General features: G+C 42.0%; 1 protein-coding gene across 2 annotated transcripts; it reads left to right on the forward strand.

Annotated features, from left to right (window-relative positions):
- The first annotated feature begins 1,144 nt into the window (after positions 1-1,144).
- ampd3a (adenosine monophosphate deaminase 3a) lies at positions 1,145-23,937 on the forward strand. 2 transcript variants are annotated; one of them, XM_058400560.1, is made up of 16 exons: positions 1,145-1,243; positions 1,462-1,527; positions 13,575-13,797; positions 14,554-14,725; positions 14,921-15,086; positions 15,170-15,389; positions 15,698-15,827; positions 15,909-16,103; positions 16,896-17,027; positions 17,503-17,666; positions 18,531-18,657; positions 19,229-19,392; positions 20,030-20,150; positions 21,287-21,460; positions 21,935-22,045; positions 22,457-23,937. In XM_058400560.1, the coding sequence occupies exons 2-16, from the start codon at positions 1,473-1,475 to the stop codon at positions 22,628-22,630; spliced, it is 2,328 nt and encodes a 775-aa protein (XP_058256543.1). In that variant the 5' UTR covers positions 1,145-1,243; positions 1,462-1,472; the 3' UTR covers positions 22,631-23,937. The 2 variants fall into 2 exon arrangements, with proteins under 2 accessions (XP_058256543.1, XP_058256545.1); XM_058400562.1 differs by lacking the exons at positions 1,145-1,243; positions 1,462-1,527 and adding an exon at positions 10,504-10,693.
- Positions 23,938-24,607: the final 670 nt, after the last annotated feature.

Raw genomic sequence — 24,607 nt, forward strand, 5'->3', positions numbered from 1 at the left:
TTCTCTGTCTCTCTCTCTCCCTCTCTCTGTGACTCTCTGTCTCTCTCCCTCTCTCTGTATCTCTCCCTCTCTCTCTCTCTCTCTCTCTCTCTCTCTCTCTCTCTCTCTGTGTCTCTCCCTCTCTGTCTCTCTCTCTCTGTATCTGTATCTCTCCCTCTCTGTCTCTCTCTCTCTCTGTTTCTCTCTCTCTCTCTCTCTCTCTCTCTCTCTCTCTCTCTCTGTGACTCTCTCTCTCACTGTGACTCTCTCTGTCACTGTGACTCTCTCTCTCTTGCTCTCTCTCTCTCTGTCTCTCTCTCTCTGTTTCTCTCTCTCTCTCTCTCTCTCTCTCTCTGTGACTCCCTCTCTCACTGTGACTCTCTCTGTCACTGTGACTCTCTCTCTCTTGCTCTCTCTCTCTCTCTGTTTCTCTCTCTCTCTCTCTCTCTCTGTATCTCTCCCTCTCTCTCTCTGTCTCTCTCTCTCTCTGTGACTCTCTCTCTCACTGTGACTCTCTCTCTCTTGCTCTCTCTCTCTCTGTTTCTCTCTCTCTCTCTCTCTGTATCTGTATCTCTCCCTCTCTCTCTCTCTGTCTCTCTCTCTCTCTCTCTGTGACTCTCTCTCTCACTGTGACTCTCTCTCTCTTGCTCTCTCTCTCTCTGTTTCTCTCTCTCTCTCTCTGTATCTGTATCTCTCCCTCTCTCTCTCTCTGTCTCTCTCTCTCTCTCTCACTGCCTCACTGTTTCTTTGTCCTTCATGCACAAAAAGCTGCCTAAGACTAATTTTTCTTTTCATTTGCCTACTTATACCATGCACTAAAAGTATTTTCTCTTTTTGTGAAGAAAATACTTCTGCGCAGTGCTAAATATGCTTCACTTGTTTTGTCTTAAGACGTTTAAAAAACATTTTTACCCGCGTGTAAAACGTGTACCTGGCAACATGGGTTAAAAGGCGGTTGCTAAGCGACAGCAATTGGCTGATAGAACCCACCTCTTTTTAAAATCTGCACAATGAGATAATGGTAAGTGTGTGTCAATCATGTAAATCTGGCCGGAGATTGGTTCCCGCGTCAGCCAATCACAAGTTTAGCTTTTTCTTTAAAGATTCCGCCCTATTAAGCGGCTGCTGTTTCTCCTGTTCACCTTCGGGAGATTAATGAGGAGGAAGAGGAGGGGAGAGAGAGAGAGAGAGAGAGAGAGAGAGAGAGAGCAGCAGGAGGAGGAGGAATACAGGGAATAATAAAGGGAATACAGTGAAGTAAAAGGTAAGCGGTTTGTGAGGATGGACTGATGAGTTTGTTTTATTTATATTGATAAAACACGATATTTTTAATCACGGAGGCTTTAGACCTTATTGTGGCGTTGAGGATTTAATAAGTGTGTGTGTGTGTGTGTGTGTTTACATCTGCACGTCTGACAGTATTATAAGGTGATTGTAATATGATTTAATTGTAATAATAAATGATAAATAATTGGGTTGCAGTTTTCTTCGTCATGCGGCGAGGCGGCGCTTCTCTTCCTCTGACAGAGCGGAACAGAGGAGACTCAGGTGGGCAGCTGTCTCTCTCTCTCTGTCTGTCTGTCTATGTCTCTGTCTGTCTCTCTGTCTGTCTCTGTTTGTCTCTCTGTCTGTCCCTGTCTCTCTGTCTGTGTCTATCTCTTTTTCTGCCTGTCTGTCTCTCTGTTTTTGTCTTTCTCTGACTGTCGGTCCCTGTCTCACTGTCTGTCTCTATCTCTCTTTGGGCATGTCTGTCTCTTTGTCTTTCTCAGTGTCACTGTCTGTCTCTGCCTCTCTGTCTGCTTGTCTGTCGTTCTGTCCGTCTGTCTCTGTCTCTCTTTTGGCCTGTCTGTCTCTCTGTTTTTGTCTTTCTCTGTCTGTCTCTCTGTCTTTGTCTCTCTCTGTCTGTCTCTGCCCCTTCTGTCTCTCTTTCTGTCTGTCTGTTTCTCTCTCTCTCTCTCTCTGTCCCCTTCTCTCTTTCTGCCTGTTTGTATCTTTCTGTGTCTGTTTGTCTATCTGTCTGTGTTTACTGTTTCTGTCACTCTGTGTCTCTGTCTCTGTTTATCTTTCTTCTGTTTTTGTTTATCTGTCATCTGTATCTCTCACTGCCTCTCTCTCTCTCTCTCTCTCTCTCTCTCTCTCTATCTTTCACTGCCTCACTGGTTCTTTGTCCTTCGAGCCTCCTCTGTGTCTGTTGCTTTCTATCTTTATCTTTCCTTCATCTTCCCCCATTCTCTGTGACTTTCTCTCTCTCTGTCTTTCTCTCTCTCTCTCTCTCTCTCTCTCTCTCTCTCTCTCTCTGTGTTTAAGAATTCTGCCACTCTCTTGTCTGTGGTTCATCTCTCCTCTGTTTCTGTCTCTGTCCATCAGTTTCCCTCTCATCTGTCTGCCTCACTGTTTATTTCTCATTCAAGCCTCCTTTGTTTCTCTTCTCTTTATCTCTATCTCTTCTCTGGTTCTGTCAATTTGTGCTCTCTCTCTCTCTCTCTCTCTCTCTCTCTCTCTCTCTCTCTCTCTCTCTCATACTACCTTATTATCTTTTTTCTTCTCCCTGATTTTCTTTCCCACTCCTCTGCATGCTCTCTCTAGTTTCCTGCTCAGTCATGCGGATAACTGGACTCATTAATTCCTATATTTTCTGGACATTAATTTGAAAATATTTGAAATTATATCACAAATATTTTCACAGGACATGGTACTGGTTACAAGTCAAGAAACAAGAAACACATGATTAGGGATTGTGTTTTTGTTGGACGTCGTTGTTTTTGCTCTTATTGCTCGACCCCAATGTGCTTGACTGCTTGGCCTAGCGATCGATTCCAAGTGTGCCTCATTTCCTCCTGTGTTTCGAGTCGTATCCATGCCTCCACACAAGAGCCCGAGCTCTTCTGTCTGACATTATCACCACAACCTCGAGCTGAGACCATTAAGATCTGGGCTGCATCGCATTAATCTTCCATAAAGCTCAAATCCCTCAGCCAGTCATCTGATCCGCTCCTCCTCCTCCTCCTCCTGATCAATGAGGAAGAGAGCGCAGGAACACAGCCTTGAACCTCAGTTCAGTTTATTACAGCTCGACTCCACTAGCTTATCACATCGCTTCTCTTTCTCTCTGGAGTTTATGAGCCATTACGGCAAATTGTAGTAGATTATACACTGTGTATTTCTCACTACCTTCGAGAAAATAGCCAGGAAGAACTTAATAAAACATTAAAAAGCACTCGTTGAGTATATTGCAAAACTGTATTAAGTTGCACCAGAATGCTTGTTTGTGGTTGGATGTGCCTCCTGTCAATCAAAACCTGGGGGCGGAGCTTTGAAAACAAAAAAGGCGGTGTTCAAAAATTCAGACTTCTCTAACTATTAGAGACGTAACATGACATTAAAGTCTAATCTTAAACCAATACACCTTTAATTATCAATAGAAGAAAAAAAATTCAGCTGCATTATTCAAGCCTCATCATGAACTGGTTCCAGTATGACCACCTGCATAATATTGTGTTGGTCCCACTTTTGTTGCCAAAACATCCCTGACCCATCGAGGCATGGACTCCACAAGATCCCTGAAGGTGTGCTGTGGGATCTGGCACCAAGATGTTAGCATCAGATCCTTTAAATCCTCTAAGTTGTGAGGTGGGGTCTCCATGGATTGGACTTGTTTGTCCAGCACATCCCACAGATGGGATTGAGGACTGGGGAATTTGGAGGCCAAGTCACCACCTCAAATTTGTTGTTGTTCTCATCAAACCGTTCCTGAACCTTTTTTTCTTTGTGGCACGGCGCATTATCCTGCTGAAAGATTCCACAGCCATCAGGGAATACCGTTTCCATGAAAGCGTGTACATGGTCTGCAACAATGCTTAGGTAGGTGGGACATGTCAAAGTAACATCTACATGGATGCAGGACCCAAGGTTTCCCAGCAGAACATTGTCCAAAGCATGACACTGCCTCCGCTGGCTCGCCTTCTCTCCATAGTGCATCCTGGTGCCATACACTGTGACACCTTTCTATCATTACCACTTCAGCAATTTGAGCAACAGTAGCTTGTCTGTTGGATTGGGCCAGCCTTCACTCCCACGTGCCTCAATGAGACTTGGCCACTCATGACCCTGGGACTTGTATAGTGGACGGGCCACGTATTCTACAAACTAATATTAAATACTGACAATAGACAGCTTTCTTTGCTCCCTGGCTTTTTGATGAAAGTTTCTGCCACCAGTCTGCCCTCTTGTTTCATTATCAATAGAAGAAGGAGGAAGTGACCGCTAGCTAGACTTCAGAAGATGATGTAGTAGGCTTTATTTTGTCATGTACACATTACAGTGCAGTGAAGTTCTTTTCTTCGCATAGTCCAGCTTAGGACGTTGAGGTCCGCCATCAGTAGTTGTAGCGCTGGGGCTTGATCCCTGACCTTCTAGTCATCAGCCCAGAGCGTTAACTGTTTGAGCCACGACTGCCCCAGACTTATGGTATTGAATTTCAGAAGATATCTGGAATACCAGACCACGCCCCCTTTCAGAGGCCAACTAATCATCATAAAGAGAAGCTTTGCATCCATTTGTTCTCTTTCCCTCTGTCTCTCTCTCTCTCTCTCTGTCCCCCTCTGTCTCTCTTTCTGCCTGTCTGTTTCTCTGTTTCTTTCTCTCTCTGTCTCTCTCTCTCTCTGTCTGTCTGTCTCTCTTTCTGCCTGTCTGCCTATCTTTCTATGTTTGTCTGTCTGTCTGTCTGTTTACTGTTTTTGTCACTCTCTGTGAGTCTTTGTTTACCTCTCTTCTGTCTATCTCTCGCTGCCTCGTTGTTTGTTTTTCTCATTTGAGCCTCCTCTGTTTCTGTTGCTCTCTATCTATAGCTCTCCCTCTCTCTCTCTGTCTTTCTCTGTGTCTCTTTGTCTCTCTCCCTCACTCTCGCTCTCTCTCTCTCTCTCTCTCTCTGTCTCTTACTCACTCTCTCTCTCACGCTCTCTCTCTCTCTGCCCTCTCTCCTTCATACTGCCTTATTCCTCTGTTTTTTCTTCTCCATGATGATCTAGTTTCCTGCTCAGTCGTGCGAATAACCTGGACTGATATTAACTCCTTCATTTTCAGGACCCCCATGCATTAGAGACGTCAGTATGAAAATATCATATCACAAACGTTACCAGACAGACGAACACTTAATACCCCCCCCCACCCCCACCGTCCACCTCCCGCGTCTTGATTATAGCGTGATAAAATCCTGTTCTCTAACGAGCGTTAATCTTTCATCCCATTAAACCACAGCGTACTCGGATCTGCCGTGGACATGGGTGTTTGGGTCCTTGGGTGTTTATTAGCGAGCTTCGAACAGGATCTGCACGCAGGATGTGCTGTTCACTGAAACCAATCTGAGATTAATGAAGAAACAGGACGATACTGCAGTGAGATCATCTGATTGATTGAAATATTAAATTCCACCAAGGTTGTTGAACAAATGAGACACATTTTATTGACTCTGTTGTATCAAATGTTGTATTTAGGGTTACAGCTTAAGCACAGAGCTCCTCATATTCACCCACTATCATGACTGCTTCTGTGTTCTGTTGGTTTTGCCTATTTGTTTCTCCAAAACGATCTCAGCGCTCGATCTAACTTTTTCTGAAAGGTAGAAAGGGACAGCTGAAAAATAAATAAACACATAACAGACTGATCAGCTGCTTGGATCTGGATGGATCTTATTTTTCAATTACATTTTTTTAGTATACATATTTGGCGCTTTTAACAGTGTACACTGTCTGAAAGCAGCTTTACGGAAATATATATACTCTAATTGAAGTGGATAGTATTGACTTTTGATCTCAGTGGTCAGTGGAATCTGATGATTATATTTAGGCAGCAAGTGCTGAAAACAGCTGATGTTTTGGAAATAGGAAAAATGATCAAGTGTAAAGATTCGAGCGACTTTGCAAATATCCAGATTGTGGTAGCTAGAAGTTGGGGCTAGAGGTCAGAGCATCTCCAAAATGGACACTGAAGGCTCATTGATGCACGAAGGTTAGTCCGTCTGGTCCTGTAGCATGAAGTGAATACTGGCTCTGATAGAAAGGACACACAGTTTGCTGAATTCTTATACACCATTACAGTGGGCAGTGGTAGCTCAAGTGGTTAAGGCTCTGGGTTGTTGATTGGTTGATTGGTAGATTGGGGTTCAAGCCCCAGCACTGCCAAACTGCCACTGTTGGGCTCTCTCAACCCAACAAGTCTGATCCGTGGAGGTCCCGCCTCCTAAATAACAAGTCTGATCCGTGGAGGTCCCTCCTTCTAAATAACAAGTCTGATCCGTGGAGGTCCCTCCTTCTAAATAACAAGTCTGATCCGTGGAGGTCCCGCCTCCTAAATAACAAGTCTGATCCGTGGAGGTCCCGCCTCCTAAATAACAAGTCTGATCCGTGGAGGTCCCGCCTCCTAAATAACAAGTCTGATCCGTGGAGGTCCCGCCTCCTAAATAACAAGTCTGATCCGTGGAGGTCCCGCCTCCTAAATAACAAGTCTGATCCGTGGAGGTCCCGCCTCCTAAATAACAAGTCTGATCCGTGGAGGTCCCGCCTCCTAAATAACAAGTCTGATCCGTGGAGGTCCCGCCTCCTAAATAACAAGTCTGATCCGTGGAGGTCCCTCCTCCTAAATAACAAGTCTGATCCGTGGAGGTCCCGCCTCCTAAATAACAAGTCTGATCCGTGGAGGTCCCGCCTCCTAAATAACAAGTCTGATCCGTGGAGGTCCCGCCTCCTAAATAACAAGTCTGATCCGTGGAGGTCCCGCCTCCTAAATAACAAGTCTGATCCGTGGAGGTCCCGCCTCCTAAATAACAAGTCTGATCCGTGGAGGTCCCGCCTCCTAAATAACAAGTCTGATCCGTGGAGGTCCCGCCTCCTAAATAACAAGTCTGATCCGTGGAGGTCCCGCCTCCTAAATAACAAGTCTGATCCGTGGAGGTCCCGCCTCCTAAATAACAAGTCTGATCCGTGGAGGTCCCGCCTCCTAAATAACAAGTCTGATCCGTGGAGGTCCCGCCTCCTAAATAACAAGTCTGATCCGTGGAGGTCCCGCCTCCTAAATAACAAGTCTGATCCGTGGAGGTCCCGCCTCCTAAATAACAAGTCTGATCCGTGGAGGTCCCGCCTCCTAAATAACAAGTCTGAATCTGATCTAACTTGCATTTTATACAATTGAGGGTTAAGGGCCTTGCTCTGGGGCCCAGAAGTGCTGGCTTAGTGTACAACCCACAACCTTAATCACTAAGCTACCATGATCTGCAAGGGTCTTGTGGGATCCAGGCCTTGACCAGTCAGCTGTTTTAGTAGCACAAGGAGAACGTACACTATATTAAGCAGGTGCTTATTTAATGTAATGTAATCTTATGATGCAATGACCACGTGTATTTGGTCAGTGCTTTGGAGAAGCTGCTGATCTCTATGTTTAGATCTAAAAGGGCGTCGTGAGAAAGGTAACGGTGATGAAGACAGAACACGGAGTCAGCTCATGTGGACCAGAGCCTTGTTTAGTGAGGCAGATAAAGGCAGCTGAGACGATCGCCAGTAATTAGAAGCAAACAGAACAAACAACAGGCAGCTCACGTAATCCTCATAACACCCACCCTGCCCACACCTGCCCCACACACACACACAAACACACACACAAACACACACAAACACGGTCGTCTCGTATACACTGTACCCAGCTCGAGCTTTCATACTGGAGAGGATTATTTTATTCCTCATGCTGTAAACAGAGCCGGCGTGTCTTCTGCACTATGTGTGTGTGTGTGTGTGTGTGTTTGTGTCACAAGTCTCTGTGTCATCAGCTAAGTTGCAGTTGTTGCACAGAGACTAATACAGGGATCTGTTACAAGCCCGCTTATTGACCGGCAGGAATATTTATTTTGAGCCTCGACGCTCGTTTTCCAAGCGCCAGGGTTAAAGCCGAGAGTTCACGCGGAGTGTGGCGCGAGTCAGTCGAGTGCCGGGGTACGATACACAATCGATTCTTATACACATCACGAGTCACGAAACTCTTTTATGCGTCAAACATCGAACTGAACCGAATCCAACCGAACGCGGCTAAGTTGCACATAGTCCAGGAGCCATTCAAAACGTGTTAGCGTCAGGAAAACCTTTTCAGTGAAAGCTGTTTGGAAAGACTCAGCCCACGATAACAACGTTGCCTTCAGCATGCGTTCTGTTGACAGATTGGTGGTGTGGGCGGTCTGTTCTATTTTTAGCCCAAGCGTGGTGGCACGACTTCCTGTGAGGAGCCTTGACATGGAATGCTTGGCTTGGGTCAGTTCTTTGTAAGCAGCCGTACAGTTTCCATACGCTTCGTATTGGGAATATTGGTCATATTTTTGGGCAGCTGGAACGGATTATCTGCATTTACATTATTTCTGATCGGAAAATTCGTTTCACAATACAAATTTTCACCTTAAGAACTCTCCTCCAGAACGGATTAAACTCGTATGTTCAGGTTCCACTGTGTTTTAGTGTTTTTTATGCATTCGGACATTTTGAGTGTGTAATGATGTACAGTGCTGCTAGAAGGTTTTATAGTTTTCTGCGCATATGTGACCTGAAACGTGATCAGATCTTCGATCTCAGTAGATAAAGTAGATCAGGAGAACCCAACTAAATGAATAACACAAACACATCATTCTTTACATTTATTTATTATGTAAAATGATCCAGTGTTGATTCTTGTTTTCAGTAAATGATGTGACTGAGCAGCAGAAACTTCAACCAAAATATCACAGACAAATATATTCATTCATTGGATCATTTCACAATAAATAAATAAATAAACGGAATTTTTTTTGTCATCTTTTTAACCGGGTTCTCTGCTCTGGTTTTAAAAAGGTTTAGGACTTGGATGAAGATCTGGTCACATATCCGGTCAAATTAATGCAGAAAATTGTGAAGGGTGCACAAACTTTCAAGTGGCTCCGGATTCGATTCTGGTTTCCACCTCGATGTTGAAACACTCACGTTAAAGCAGCTAGAAGCTAGCTCCCCCACTAGTTTTTTTTTACTTTCTCTCAAAGACAAAACACGGGGAAAAAAATTAGCTTTACAACTGTGTTTATATCTGATTGTTAGCGCCTCCTTCCTTAAACGTTAAATAAACGTCTCCTTATATTCCATCATACTGTAATACATTGTGTAAGTTGTTGCTATGGAGACAATAACGTATCGGAGCAAGCGCAGTACTATAAACCTTATTAGGCCCTTATTGCGCCGATGTCACAGCGCTAGCTGGAGGCAAAGCTAAGTGTAAAGGAGGCCAGCGGTAAGTGCTGTGCAGGTAAACCTCACTTCCCTGATTTCAAGAGGCAACTAGCAACTGATGCGAGAGGCTGCAGTCTTTAGCCTCCTTGTTAGAGCACCCACCTCCCGTGCTGGAGACCCGGGTTCGAGACAGTTGTGAGTAGGACCCGGGGGGTTACATGAGGGAAAACTGGAAGCGGCTAATACAAACCAATACGTAGCCTGCTGTCATTGCCAGACAAAAAACCGAGGACAGCTGTGGTTAAAGGCAATAAAACGACCTCATCAGAAATTGGGGAGCAAGTTAAATAATTTGTCATGTAACGCTAACTGTTTAGCGTGTTAGTTAGCTAACTGGTAGCTAATGACCATAGACTAAACAAAGGAAACTGTTTGTGTCGTCTCCCATTCTAAACAGAAGCGTTTGAGTTTTTCTATTAGATAGATGTAGATGTCTGTTCACTCAACCGGAGGTCATCCGGTCACCTCGTCCATCCATCGAGTGAGCGTGTACGGGTCGGCCAATCTGGTTCTGTGATTGTTGATTTCTTCAAATAACATTTGTGGTCCTGGACAGCGGAGTGACCTAACACAGTCAGATAAATTGGGATTTTGACCAGTCATTGTTTAAAAACTAACTAACAAAACTTGATAACTTCCGGTTGTAAAGTGGTCAGGGAAATCTTTCTGCCTCCACCTAAGCTTCGCCCACAAAAAAAAACATCACAGAAAATGGGTCTAAAGAAAATAATTCAGCAGCATCTGACCAATCAGATTGCAGAACTAAACTCGCACAAGAATTCCAGATACGACAGTTTGGGGAGCCCCCTAGTGTTAGCCGTCATGTATTACAAATTTGTCTAGACTACTAGAATACACAGTATTGAAAAACTGACGGATAAAAAAAGCACTAATCTTTTACAAAACAAGCGAGTCGTCTTATTCGGATTAAATCAGAACGATAAAATAATACTGTGACCAGAAGAAAGGAATAAATTAGCATTGAGTCTTAAAGATTTATCCCAGTGAAGGTGAAAGGGGGGGGGGGTATGACTGGCAGGAAAGGACAGGACGGGCGAAGCTGTGCGGTGATCCTGAAGAAAACAGGAACAGATTATACCTGGGGGTGTGTGGGGGGGAATGTTAAGGTCAGTTTACGCGAGGCTTACGGTGCTAGCTGGAGGTCTGTGTGTGTGTGTGTGTGTGTGTGTGTGTGTTGACAGGCGCTCAGGATTAGAGGCTGTTGCGAAAAATGATGCCGTTGGCCTCTTAAAATAGAGAGACACAGGGACGCAGAAGAAAACAAAAGCACTGCACGCTACGTATCGGCGACTCAGAGCTCGACCGGACCTGAGACACAACACACACACAAACACACACACACTCACGTGTTCACACACTCAGAGCTGAAGCAGGAGCTGAGATGGCTGTGGCAGGAGCTGATGGTAAGGATGAGCGCACTTCTACACGCGATCGATCCAGTAGCGTAGGAGGAAGATTAATGGGCGCAGATGTGGAGTTTCTTATCGTGCATTAGAGGGTCATAGCGCGTCTTCGGCAGCGCGGGAGAGCTAAGAAACGCTACGGCGCTTTCAGCACAGGCTAGGCTGTATGACACTGCAGAAAGCAAGAAGCTCCCGGCTTTTCTTAAAACTGCATCCTTTTTTTTCTTTCAATTAGATTACGAATTATTGAATTGAATTAGAATTAGTCTGGAGTGGGTATGAAGCAGCTTGCGTGTGTGTGTGTGTGTGCTGGTTTGGGACATGTCGAGTGAACGAGAGAGCGAGTGAGGAGAGGAAAAGCAGCAGAGCAGCGCAGCACAAAGCAACACGACGCAGGCACGTCAGGAATGCGTGCTCCGTAACCGCTCTGGCCGGAATGCAAACCTTGACATTTCTGCGTGAGAGAGAACAGCGAAGGCTGGCGCGGGTTCTCACACTGACGGAACCGGCATCCTGATAGCAGCCAAGGCAGAACTAAGAGTGTGTTACCGGATACAGAGGCACTGGAATAGGAGTGATGAGAGGGTTTTGTCTCGTACCCCACCCTCACCCTGCTTTAATTCACATAGAGGCTGAACAGCGGTGCTGCTAATCACCAACATCATCACTCTGATATTACAGGGAAGAACAGGCAGCACACTGAACTGTCTCTCTCTCTCTCTCTCTCTCTCTCTCTCCGTCTGTGTCTTTCTGTCTCTCTCTCTCTCTCCGTCTGTGTCTTTCTGTCTCTCTCTCTCTCTCTCTCTCTCTCTCTCTCTCTCCGTCTGTGTCTTTCTGTCTCTCTCTCTCTCTCTCTCTCTCTCTCTCTCTCTCTCTCCGTCTGTGTCTTTCTGTCTCTCTCTCTCTCTCTCTCTCTCTCTCCGTCTGTGTCTTTCTGTCTCTCTCTGTCTCTCTCTCTCTGTTCCTCTGTCTCTCTCTCTGTGTCTTTCTGTGTCTCTCTCTCTCTCTCTCTCTCTCTCTCTCTCTCTCTCTGACTGTCTTTCTTTCTTTCTCTCTCTAAAGGTTCAATATTTAACAAACAAAAGAGACCAGAAACATGCAGCGTCTACGCTGCTATTTTTCTCATGTTCCCGTTTGTTGTTCTCTTGAAGTTGAAATGAAAACATTTCAAAACGTCTCCACATTAATCACAAGTGTGACATTTTTTAAATTGTATATTTATTTTAATCAACAGCCAGAGGGATTTATTAAGATGGATTTAATTTTTTTTTTTTTAAATAAAAGAAACTATTAGTAGTAATATTACAGCACTACTGGGAACATGAGAACTTTTTTTTTTTTTTTTTAATTTTGCATTGTTTATTGCAAATATATTTTTTAAACACTTTTTTCAAGTGTTTCAGCACCTAGTTTGCTGGATTGGGCAAAAAAAGGTTGACACTGTTGGATTTTATTTAAAAAAAAAAAAAAGTTTTATTTTATTTGTTCAGTTTTTAATTGATCCAAACAAGAGGTGCTATAATTAAGATATATATATTTTAATTATTAGAAATTATTATTGTTATTATTATTAGTAGTAGTAGTAGTAATATTACCACTATTAGGAATATGAAACACATTTTTATTTGTTTATAGCAAATATATATATATATATATATATATATATATATATAATTTTTTTTTTTTTTTTACCTGTTTTCGAGTGTTTCAGCAGCTAGTTTGCTGGAAAAAAGGTCACAGCAGTGTTATTTTATTATTATTTATTTATTTATTTTTTTTAAAAAAAAATTCGATTTCAGTTTTAAAAAAACAGTTTAATTAAGATTGATTTCATTTTTCAAAAAATATTATTAAATTAGCAATCATTATTAGAAGTAGTATTACCACTATTAGGAACACGAGTCAAATAAGTTTTTTTATTTATTGCAAATTTTGTTATTTATTGCAAATTATTTATTTATTTTTATTTATTTGTGTATTTATTTATTAAACTTAGTATTTATATCTCAACTTCAAGTGTTCCAGCTCCTGAATGGCTGGATTTAGAAAATAAATAAATAAATCACCAAAGTACTCACAAAGTGTGAAATTTTACATTTCATAAAAAATTCTTAGCATTATTATTATTATTATTATTATTATTATTATTATTATTATTATTATTATTATTATTATTATTAGTGTAGTAGTGTTAGCACTATTAGGAAGATGAGGAGGCAAATATTTTGTATTTTATAGTGTGTCGTACTTTTACTTTTACGTACAGTTTTTCATTTGTCTAATTTGCATTCTTTTTCAAAAGGACATGGTTTATGCAAACATGCCGTCGTTTCTCATTCCGATAAAACACTGTGAATGCTAGTAACTCTTTACTCCTCCCCCTTATTTAGGGCCCTCCCCCTCACTCTTATTATCCTCCTGGTGTGTGTGTGTGTGTGTGTGTGTTTGTTTTATCATTACGGGTTTATACATATGCGTAATTATAGATGAGTGTTTTTCTGACCCACTAACCAGCTTTCTGGCAGCACCACAGGAGCGTAGTATCAGATCTCACCAGGCAATCCAATGCTATTTCCAGCCATCATGTTGACAGGATCCATCAACTATATAAATACATATATATAAACACACGAGCGCCTGTTTGAACGCCAGGGGTGATTACGAGCGTTTCAGTAACCGAGAGGCCTCCCTGCGGCACTTTTGATCCCCAAACAAAAGAGATCTTCCAGAGGAATGTGTCATGAATAGAGCTGGAATGAATGTCTCTGGAATGAGGGAATAGATTCAACCGGCTAGCTTCGTTGGTTTACTAAGATCTTAAGAGCTATCTGCAGTACCACGTGCTGGTGCAGTGTGAATAGCGTTTGTTGTGTTCCTGCAGAAATGCCGCGGCAGTTCCCCAAGGTCACGCTGAGTGACGTGGACGAGGAGGTGCGTCTGCTGGCCGAGAAGGTGTACGCCTCTGCGCTGAAGGAGGAGGAGAACAAAGACGCCATCTCCATGTACACCGTGCCCGAAGACTGTCCCATCGGCCTTCAGCAGGCCAAGGACAGGGAGCTCCTCAGAGAACTGGCCGAACAGCACTCCGAGGAGACGGCCAAGAGGTGGGCGTGGTCACTGAGCAGCGGGGGAGGTGTTAGTGTTAGAGTCTATATCTCTTATACCGGGCTTTTCACACTTAAAATAGTTAATTTAAGTGAATTTTGAGTAAACAATCCTGGGTTTGTCTAGTCTGAGGTTTCACACTGCTCATACTTTACCTGGGTTTAACACTGAATCCTGACTCTTCATAATCTGACCTTTCACACTCTACATTCCTAAACCCCACCTTAACCTTCTTCTTCTTCTAATTTGCATATTTGTACGATTGGATAAATACAGTGTTTAATTAAGTTTGTCTAAAAAAGAGCCATGTGGTTTTTTTAAGTCTGCTGAGACACACAAAAAACAAAACAATAAACAGAAAACAAGAAACTCCTGCTATAGTCTTTAGAAAACACACAGAGATCTAAATTTGTTGATTAATTCAGTTATTAACGAATAAACTGCATGATTAAAGGTGAAGTCTGTATTTTGCCACCATGCTTCTAAAAAGGGGTAACGATAACATAGGTTTAGAGATACCTTAGGAAATAAATTAAGCCACAATATTTAGATCTCTGTTAGTTCTTCATTTCAGGGTTTTGTTCACATTTTTCCAGCCCAGAAATTAGCCCCATTACACTACACTCAACTCATGCACAGGAAAGAGTCACAGAAAAGCTGCAGTTTGTCTTGCAGGCAGAAGATGGCGCACTAACATATTACTCTGTTGAAAATGAGACACTTTAAAATAAGATCGTTTCTCCTGTGATGTGCAGGAAGAAGAGTTTAAAGATGATTCGATCTCAGTCCATGCAAATCCCCGTTTGTGTGGACTGGGCGAGAGCCACGCCCACTCCGCTGGTGTCTCCGTCCTCCACCTGTCCCTCCATCCCAGATAACTTCCCCGAGTACCAGAGAGTCACCATCAGTGGAGATTACTGTGCTGGGGTAAGTTTGTTTACTCACTCAGTTTAATTGTCTGATTGCCGGTTAAAAGAGCGGTCAGTGATTTTTATGGATGACCACTGTACCGAAATTTGCATGAGGCGGACCAAGAAGGTGTGTCTGCCTTCATTCAGTAGTTTTTTGGAGGTGTGGCTTTGAAGATCTTTAGCTAAAATCACTGACTAAACTTCACATCAGATCACTGTGGAAGACTACGAGCAAGCGGCTAAAAGTCTTCTGAAGGCGCTGTTCATCCGGGAGAAATACTCCAAGCTGGCGTACCACCGCTTCCCTCAGACCACCGCCCGGTTCCTGCGCAGTGCTGAGAACCTGAAGTGGAGAGAAGAAGATGAAGTCCTGCCAGGTATCTTCAGCGCTTGGGCACTATTGACATGAAATGTGTTTAGAAACATTATCTGATTTATTTATCGGCTATTCGCTGCACAGACATCTGCCCATGCCCTCGGGAAGGAGAGGATCCCTACAGCATGGAGAACATTCCGGAGAACCTGAACTACGAGCTGAAAATGAGGGACGGGATTATACACGTGTACGAGAATGCCACAGCTGTCAGGGAGAACAGACCCCACTGTTTGCCGTACCCTGACCTCGAGACGTTCGCCATCGACATGACCCACGTCCTAGCCATGATCGCAGACGGACCCACGTGAGTGCGTGTTAGCATTAAAGGTGCGGTCAGTGATTTAGTCGGTGCGGTCTGCACAGCACAAGCTTTTAAAATATATCAAATAGAACAGTGAGACCTGTCAATCATTAAAACCGCGCCTCCAGTGGGCGTGGCTTTGACAGAACCACTGAAGGCGCAGGTTGTGTGTCTTCTTATTTTAACACCACTAGCTTTATCTCGCTACTGCTAAAAACACTGACTGCTCCTTTAAAGGAATCCAGTTCAACCTAACAGTATGTAAACATGCAAACGTTCACGATTTTCCCGATTCTTTTCTCCCGGGCCAGAAAGACGTACTGCCACAGACGCCTGAACTTCCTGAGCTCAAAGTTCTACCTGCATGAGATGCTCAATGAAATGGCTGAGCTTAAAGAACTCAAAGGAGTCCCACATCGAGATTTCTATAACGTCAGGAAGGTGCGATTTGCATTTACGTTACTTCTCACGTTCCTGTTCTCTGCTCCGTATTCGTTAATCCATCCTGTCTGTGATTCACAGGTAGACACTCACATCCACGCTGCTGCCTGTATGAACCAGAAGCATCTGCTTAACTTCATCCAGACCACCTATAAGACGGACGCAGAGCGCGTGGTCCTGGAGAAAGCCGGGCAGAGACTGACCCTCAAACAGGTTTTCAACAACCTCAACATGGACCCTTATGACCTCACTGTGGACTCGCTGGACGTCCATGCTGTAAGCGCTCCCAGGTGCCTCTTGGCATTTGGCACTGTCATGATACAGGATTTGGTTTTTCACTGACCCCACACTTATCTGTTTTCAATAACGTACAGATCTGATCTGACCCTAACGTCCTTACATTAACCCATGAGTCTTGGTTGTGATGTTTTTGAATTCTGGTTTCTGATTGGTCAGAAGTAGCCCCAGTAGTTCACAGCAAAGCACAGGTTTATATTAAAAGGGACAAAAAATGGATGCTCCACATGATCAGATTAAAACACAAGGAGATTTTTGGAAGGAGTCTCCAGTGTTGATGCTTCACAACGGTCAGCTGAAACTTTTACAATTTTTCCTTTAGTAGCAGAGAAATTTTCTATTTTTCCAGTTTCTCTGGAAGGTCTTATTACAGTGAGAAATGTAGAGAGCAATGTGTAGCTATAAATGGATAAAAACTATGATGGCGTTGTACACTGACCAGGCATAACATTATGACCACCAGCTTAATATTTTACTTTGGTCCCCTTTTTGCAGCCAAAACAGCCCTGACCCGTCCTGCACTGTGTGTTCACCTCTCAGTGTTCATAATATTATGCCTGATCGGTGTAAAATAAATACAATATGCTAGTGTTAGGAAGTTGCTGTGGTAGAAGAGGAATAAAACACTTCTCTTATAAAATCGTTTAACTATTTATAAGTAACGCATGTTTAAGCCCACTGGTACGCAGCACTGTGAGTTATCTAACCCTGCCTTGAAAAACATTTTATTCTCTGCTCTTTGACTAACACGAGCTGACGTTAATCTCACAGGGCAGGCAGACGTTTCATCGCTTTGACAAGTTCAACTCCAAATATAATCCTGTGGGAGCGAGCGAGTTACGAGAAATCTACCTGAAATCTGACAACTACATAAAAGGAGAGTACTTTGCACTACTGATAAAGGTACAATCATCTAAATCTCTCTCTCTCTCTCACTTCTGTTCTCTCCCTCCCTCTCTCTCTCTCTCTCTCTCTCTAAATGTCTTGCTCTCGCTCTCTCTCTCTCTCTCTCTCATGCTCTCTCTCCCTCTCCTTCTTTCTCACTCTCTCTCTCTCTCTCTCTCTCTCTCTCTGTCACACTGTCAGTGTCAGTCTCCACTGAACTCTGTCTCTCTCTCTATCTCTCTCTCTTTCTCTTGCTTGCTCTCTCTAAATCTCTTGCTCTCAATCTCTCTCTCTCTCTCTGTCTCTCATGCTCTCTCTCTGTCTCAGTCTTTCTCTCTCTCTGAATTTCTCTCTCGGTCTTTCTCAAAATTTCTCTATTGTGCTCTCTTTTTCGCTCTCTCTCTCTCTCTCTCTCTCTCTCTCTCTCTCTCTCTCTCTCTCTCTAAATCTTACGCATCAGTCTCCTCTAATTTCACGCCCCTTGTACTGACAGGAAGTCGCTCATGATCTGGAGGAGAGTAAATACCAGCATGCCGAGCCCCGCCTCTCTATCTACGGACGCTCCCCGGAGGAGTGGGAAAGCCTTGCTCATTGGTTTATTCAGCATAAAGTCCACTCCCCCAACATGCGCTGGGTCATTCAGGTGCCCAGAATCTAGTAAGTGTCTAGCAAGAGTAACCTCAACCTCATGTTTTTACAAAAAGATTTTAAAATAAATGTTAGAATGCATTAGGAGATTTATTTATTTATTTATTTCGTTTTTATTTTTGCTTTCTTAGTAAGAATCAGAGCAACACCCAGCATCAAAATTATTTTCACCCTCCATAGGTACAGTGGAACATCGGCATTATGAATGCTCTTCCTTATGAATTCTTGCCTTAAGAATTGAAATTTTGCACGAAATCTTGCGTTTTCGGCATACGAACAAACCGTACTGAACGGCTAAGTTGTGTGTACGTCTGGGAGCTGTTTAAAAACTTGTTAGCTTCAGTGAAACGTCAAGCGAAGCTAGTTTACGAATATTTTTCCAGTCATTGCAAGCCATTTTGAAAGCCATGTTGACAGACTGTTGGCGTGGGTGCTCTGTTCTATTTTTAGCCCAAGCTTGGTGGCACGACTTCCTGTGAGGAGCCTTGACATGGAATGCTTGGCTTGGGTCAGTTCTTTGTAAGCAGCCGTACAGTTTCCATACGCTTCGTATCGGTCATATTTTTGCGCGGCTGGAACAGATTATCTGCATTTACATTATTTCTGATGGGAAAATTCATTTCTCAATACACATTTTCGCCTTAAGAACTCGCCTCCAGAACGACTAAACTCGTATGCCGAGGTTCCACTGTATTTTGTATATAGAGAAATATTTGTTTAATCTATATTTTATATCTCGCATATTTATATCTTAAGGTAAAAAAAAAAATGTGGAAAAACGTATGGAAACTGGAGTTAGACCAAAATAGCCAAAACGGTATGATCTCCAATGTGTAATATACTGTAGTAACAGTTAAAATATTTCTCTCACAGTGATATCTTTATGTCACGGAAGCTGATTCCAAATTTTGCCAAGATGCTGGAGAACATCTTCCTCCCCTTGTTTGAGGCGACGGTGAATCCGCAGAAGCACAAAGAGCTGCATGTGTTCCTCAAATATGTGAGTGGGTTTAAATTAGCGTACACACACACACACACACACACAACAGCAGTTTATTTCTATAACAGCATGCCCCAAAGTGTTCAATTCAACTCAATTTTATTTGTATAGAGCTTTTAAACCATTGTCTCAGAAAAGCTTCACGGACATATAAAAATATAGAATAAAAATGACAAAGTTTGAAATTAAATTAATATTTATCCCTAATCATATATTTTTCTTTTGCTTTTTTATCCCTATAGAAATGGTGGTATATTATAATGTGAGCATGAATATAAACCTGTGAGTTGAATTTTGTGGGCTTTCAGTGCCGCTGTTCTTAAAAAAACAATTCCACACCTTCTGACCAATCAGATTTCAGCTTCTAGCTCCTAGATTAGAAAAATTTGATTAGAAAAATCTAAATTGGCATGGCGTTAAAAAAGAATGAAAGAAAGAAAGAAAAATCTAAATCCATCTATTCATCACATTAATGTTAAGTTGCATTTGTTGCCCAGCTCTGTATTTCTGTCTCTCTCTCACACACACACCTTTTTCACCTCATCAAGCTCGTCTTTCTCTCGTCCATTAGGTGACTGGCTTTGACAGCGTGGATGACGAGTCCAAGCACAGTGATCACATGTTCTCTTACAAAAGCCCCAAACCTGAGCAATGGACCACCGGCGAGAACCCGCCTTACAGCTACTACCTCTTCCACATGTACGCCAACATCATGGTGCTCAACAACCTGCGCAAGTAAGTAGCGCTCTCTGCTAAGCCCGGTCCGGAACATTCTGTTCGAGCGTATGACATCATTTATCAAAATAGGGAGATGATCATGATACTCACACCGCTAATGCGGGTATTATGGGGTCGGTCTTAATCGTTCCCCCGAGAGGAGCCGTTTTACTGCAGGGTTTAGAGGCACTCTGAATAATCTCTGGAGGATGGGAGTGTGTGTGTGTGTTTGTGTGTGTGTGTTTGTGTGTGTGTGTTTGTGTGTGTGTGTGTGTGTGTGTGTGTGTGTGTGTGTGTGTGTGTGTGTGTGAGAATCTATTCTATAAATATCAGTGGCATATGTGTGCTATAGGGTTACAGTTTTATATATAAACACACACAGATCAATGTGCTTGTTACAAAACATTGTTGTTTCCATAGTAACAACTCATTCACAGAACACATCATCTAAAACACCTCATGGCATGCTGTTATAAGAAACTAATCAACTTCAGAATGACAGTAGGTGCTTCATCACACCATATAGTGACAGTACACACAGTATAGACTGCTCGGTGCATAAGTTTGCACAAAATGATAGACAGTTACCTAGAGCTGCAGTTATGCAAACATTGGCACCACATTTGTGTGTGTGTGTGTGTGTGTGTGTGTGTAGGGAGAGAGGTCTGAGTACCTTCCAGTTCCGTCCACACTGCGGCGAGGCCGGCTCCATCACTCATCTGGTGTCGGCTTTTCTCACCGCAGATAACATCTCACACGGCCTCAACCTCAAGAAGGTAAAGTGCTCTAAAGTCTCTCTATATCACTCTCCATCACTCACTCTCATTCTCTCTCTCTCTGGCTCTATCACTCTCTCCTGCTTCTTCTCAACCACCACTTTCCATTAGCTTATCGCATGCCACTGGACACCTTTATGAATCCTTCTGTTCATTACTTTGTGATAGCGATGATGGCCATCACACTGACCCGCACAATATATTTCAGTTCTTCATTCTTCATATTATTTTATTTCAGAAAATATTTGTTCAGTTTTGAAATGTTTTTTTAAACATTATAGCCTTGTTTTTTTTTACATTTTTAATTTTTTTTTATGTATATATATAATCTGGGCTGTGCTTCTATTATATATATATGGTACTGGGCAAAGGCACCCTTTTTTATTTTATTTATTTATTTTAATAATAAATATATGATTTTAGTAAATATATTAATAATAAATAAAAATATAAAATAATAAATATATATTATTATATATATATTTAATTATATTTTATTAATAAATATATATTTATTATATGTAATTATATAATAATAAAAAATATATATATTCTCATGTATAGATGCTCATTTTATAACTTTAAATACCATTTTTCACAGAAAAAAAAAATATGAATGCTGCTGGGTTTTGCTGGGGAAAGGGAAACAGAGTCTCCAAAAAACTGAACAAGATTCTCCAAGATGCTCGATAAAAACGCACTAATCTCCTTATAAAACTTTTATTGAGACTAAATATTTAACTTTTTTTTTTTTTTTTTTAATAACAGATTTCACACCAGTTGACTGTATTGATTTTATTACCCTATGTTAGAAATATTTACACCACAAAAAAAAGAAAATAAATAATTTTAATAATTAAAAAATATTATTTTAATTTCTGCACTGTGACTTAAAGCCAAATTATTATTTTCTTTCTGATGGTGATTATTATTATTATTATTATTATTATTATTATTATTGGATGCAAGTATACTGGTTTAATATTAAATATTTTTTATTTCTTTATTTAAATATTTAATTTTTTGTTAAAATATTTTTATTTATTTTTCTTATATTTAGACCCACACTGATTTGCTGTTATATTGTACATAATGTGTGTTATGGTGTGTGTTTTTTTGTCTTCTTGTCTTCTCAGAGCCCCGTCCTGCAGTACCTGTACTACCTGGCCCAGGTACCCATCGCCATGTCCCCCCTCAGTAACAACAGTCTGTTCTTGGAGTACTCGAAGAACCCGCTGCGAGAGTTCCTGCACAAGGGTCTGTGTGTGTCTCTGTCCACTGATGACCCCATGCAGTTCCACTACACCAAGGTCAGAACGTGCAAATGACACACTGCATCCGAGCAATCAGGTTCAACCGGTACAGAGGAATGAAATACTGCCGAGTGCAAAAGTTTGTGCCCCCCCCCTCCCCTGTTTCTGTGGGTTTGGTTACATTATGTAATGAATATAGAAATGGTTTTATTTAATAGTGTTACTAAATTTTACGACATACAACCTGAATTTTAGCAACAGAAGTCAGAAGAATTGCACCCTTGCAATCGATCTGCTTAAGTTAACTTATCTGAACTTATGCCTGGTGATTATAAATGTGTCTAATTACAAAACTTTGTTAAATCTTTAACTTTAAGATTAGGCTTTCACACTAATTTCTTCTGAAAATACCACAGCACCATTCAGAAATACTTTGCATATTATATGTGATTTGTAAAGGATCATTAAAAGCAGGATACATCGTAAGTAGCGCCGTCAAAACTTCACTCAACTTGCTGTGATGTGTTTTAGGAAGCTCTGATGGAGGAGTACGCTATAGCAGCCCAGCTCTGGAAGCTGAGCACGTGTGATTTATGCGAAATCGCCAGAAACAGCGTGCTTCAGAGCGGCCTGTCTCACCAGGTAGCGTCCTCACAGCTCCAAAACGGAAATGATCTCTAACAAAAGGAAGCACAGCCATCTTGAGCCGTGTTGCTCTCTGTTCTATATACCTGAGAATTCAGAATTCTCGATTCTGATCGGTCAGAAGAAGCTGATTCATTTCCTATAGCAAATCACAGGTTTATAATACACTACTCATTACGTTATCTTTTGTATAGCGATGGTGTATCATATACAGCGATCATTTCTTCTAATTGATTTGACTCTTTTAAGTAGCTAGATACCATACACTACCATAATTAGACCCGATGTAGTATGTATAGGGTCTTCTATATATGGTAAATAGGAAGGTATTATATTATTATTATTATTATTATTATTATTATTATTATTATTATTATTATTATTATTATTACTGTTATTATTCGACAGGAGAAAAAGCACTTCCTCGGCTCCGACTATTTGAAGGACGGCCCCAAAGGGAACGACATCCGGCGCACCAACGTGGCGCAGATCCGCATGGCCTACAGACACGAGACGCTGTGTAACGAGCTCAGCTTCCTGGTGGACGCGGTGAAATCCGAGGCCCTGGGCTCGCAGACGTAGTCGGAGCAAGACACACACACTGCCATAAGACTGTAGCCATACACACACACACTTGCATGCTGCCTTGTACACAAGACTGCACACATCAGGTATTACTAAATTGCTGCTGCTCGGGTTAGTGGGGGATTGAAAAGAAAGAGAAAAAAAACAACCTGCCTCACTGTAATCCACACTGTAAGTCTTCCATATGAGTCCAGGTCTGCATGCGTGTTCACTGTGGCCTGCGGGTTTGCACTGGGCAATACGTCCTCAGAGATGAAGCGCGTCAGGGGCTGAGGAGACGCGCTGGAGAAAGACGATGCAACGGCGCCCCCTTCTTACTTAATCAATGAGTCGAGTCATGGAAAACTATAGATTAGGTTTTATAGTGGTTTTGCATGGAAGCCTGTTTCAGACATGGAGGGATAAGAAGAAGAAGAAGAAGAAGAAGAAGAAGAAAAAAGGGAATGATGTCTGACTTTATCATCTCTCAATTCTGACTATTTTTTCTGCCATCTGTTTTGGGGTTACAGGCTTACTTGTCTGATGGCATTGAAAGACACACACACTGAGAAATGCGACTGAAAAAAATCGTAATAACGAAGGGAAAAAAATATCAGAATTGGGACGTGAAAAAATTCAGAAAGTCGCAATTGTGAGAAAATCACAATTAATTCATATTTTTTTCCTCTGTGGCAGAAACAGGCTTCTATATTGTTGGATGTGGAATATGTGCATTATTATTTTATATTTATATATATATATATATATATATATATATACACACACACACACACACACACACACACACATATATACATATACATATACACACATACATACATACATATATATATACACATATATGTGTGTATATACACACAGGTACTGGATTCTCACCAACACCAGAATGAAATCTCGAACCCAGCGACGCTGAGCGAAGGTTATAAACACTAGACCTCATTTCCTGAATGTATCAGATACTATGAGAACTTGAAAACAACGTAGCTAATGTGCTGTATGTTCACCCCGACACCCGCTGCATCTAGTGGCCTTTTTCCTCCATCGATCTCAGAACTCGTACGATGTTGCACATAATGTATATAAAAGATATATAGCACGTTATTCTTTATTAAAAAATCCCGAATAGTATGCAGAGAGAGAGAGAAAAGAAGAAATTGTATCTTTATATTGTTATAATGATGATAAATAAATCATTTTCTAGGAGGATGGAAAGAAAAGTGTCTGAAACGAAACTTCTTTTAAAGCTGAATCGATGCACGCAGTCAACTCCAAAAGTATTGGCACCCTTCATAGAGATGAATCTAAAAGGGTGACGTGCAGTGAGTGATATTGAGAGATTTAAGGTATTGGACAAGTGTGTTTAGTGTAATAGTATTATTTTATATGTGTTCTATTAAGTAGAGCAGATTTTTACTGCAAAAGTGCCAGTTTCAAAAGTATTGGCACCCACATGGTTTATTGAATGAACAGTCTAACAGACATTCTGTATGGTCTATGGGCAGAACATTTTACATGGATTTATAAATGTTAGGTTTGTGCATGAGTACACCTTTTTCAATTTACACAAGGGTCCGAGCCGGATCACTGATCAGGCATAACATTATGACCACCGAGAGGGAATAAGACTGATGATCTCATCATGGCACCTGTTAGTGGGTGGGATATATTAGGCAGCAAGTGAACGTCTTTCCTCAAAGTTGATGTGTCAGAAGCAGGAAAGTGTAAGGATTTGAGCGAGATTGACGAAGGGGCAAATTGTGAAGGCTAGACCACTGGATCAGAGCATCTCCAAAACTGCAGCTCTTGTGGGGTGTTCCCGGTCTGCAGTGGTCAGTATCTATCAAAAGTGGTCCAAGGAAGGAACAGTGGTGAACCGGTGACAGGGTCATGGGCGGCCAAGGCTCACTGAGGGACATGAGGAGAGAAGGCTGGCCCGTGTGATCCGATCCAACAGACGAGCTACTGTTGCTTAGT

This window comes from Hemibagrus wyckioides, linkage group LG10, assembly GCF_019097595.1.
Source record: "Hemibagrus wyckioides isolate EC202008001 linkage group LG10, SWU_Hwy_1.0, whole genome shotgun sequence".
NCBI lineage: Eukaryota > Metazoa > Chordata > Actinopteri > Siluriformes > Bagridae > Hemibagrus > Hemibagrus wyckioides.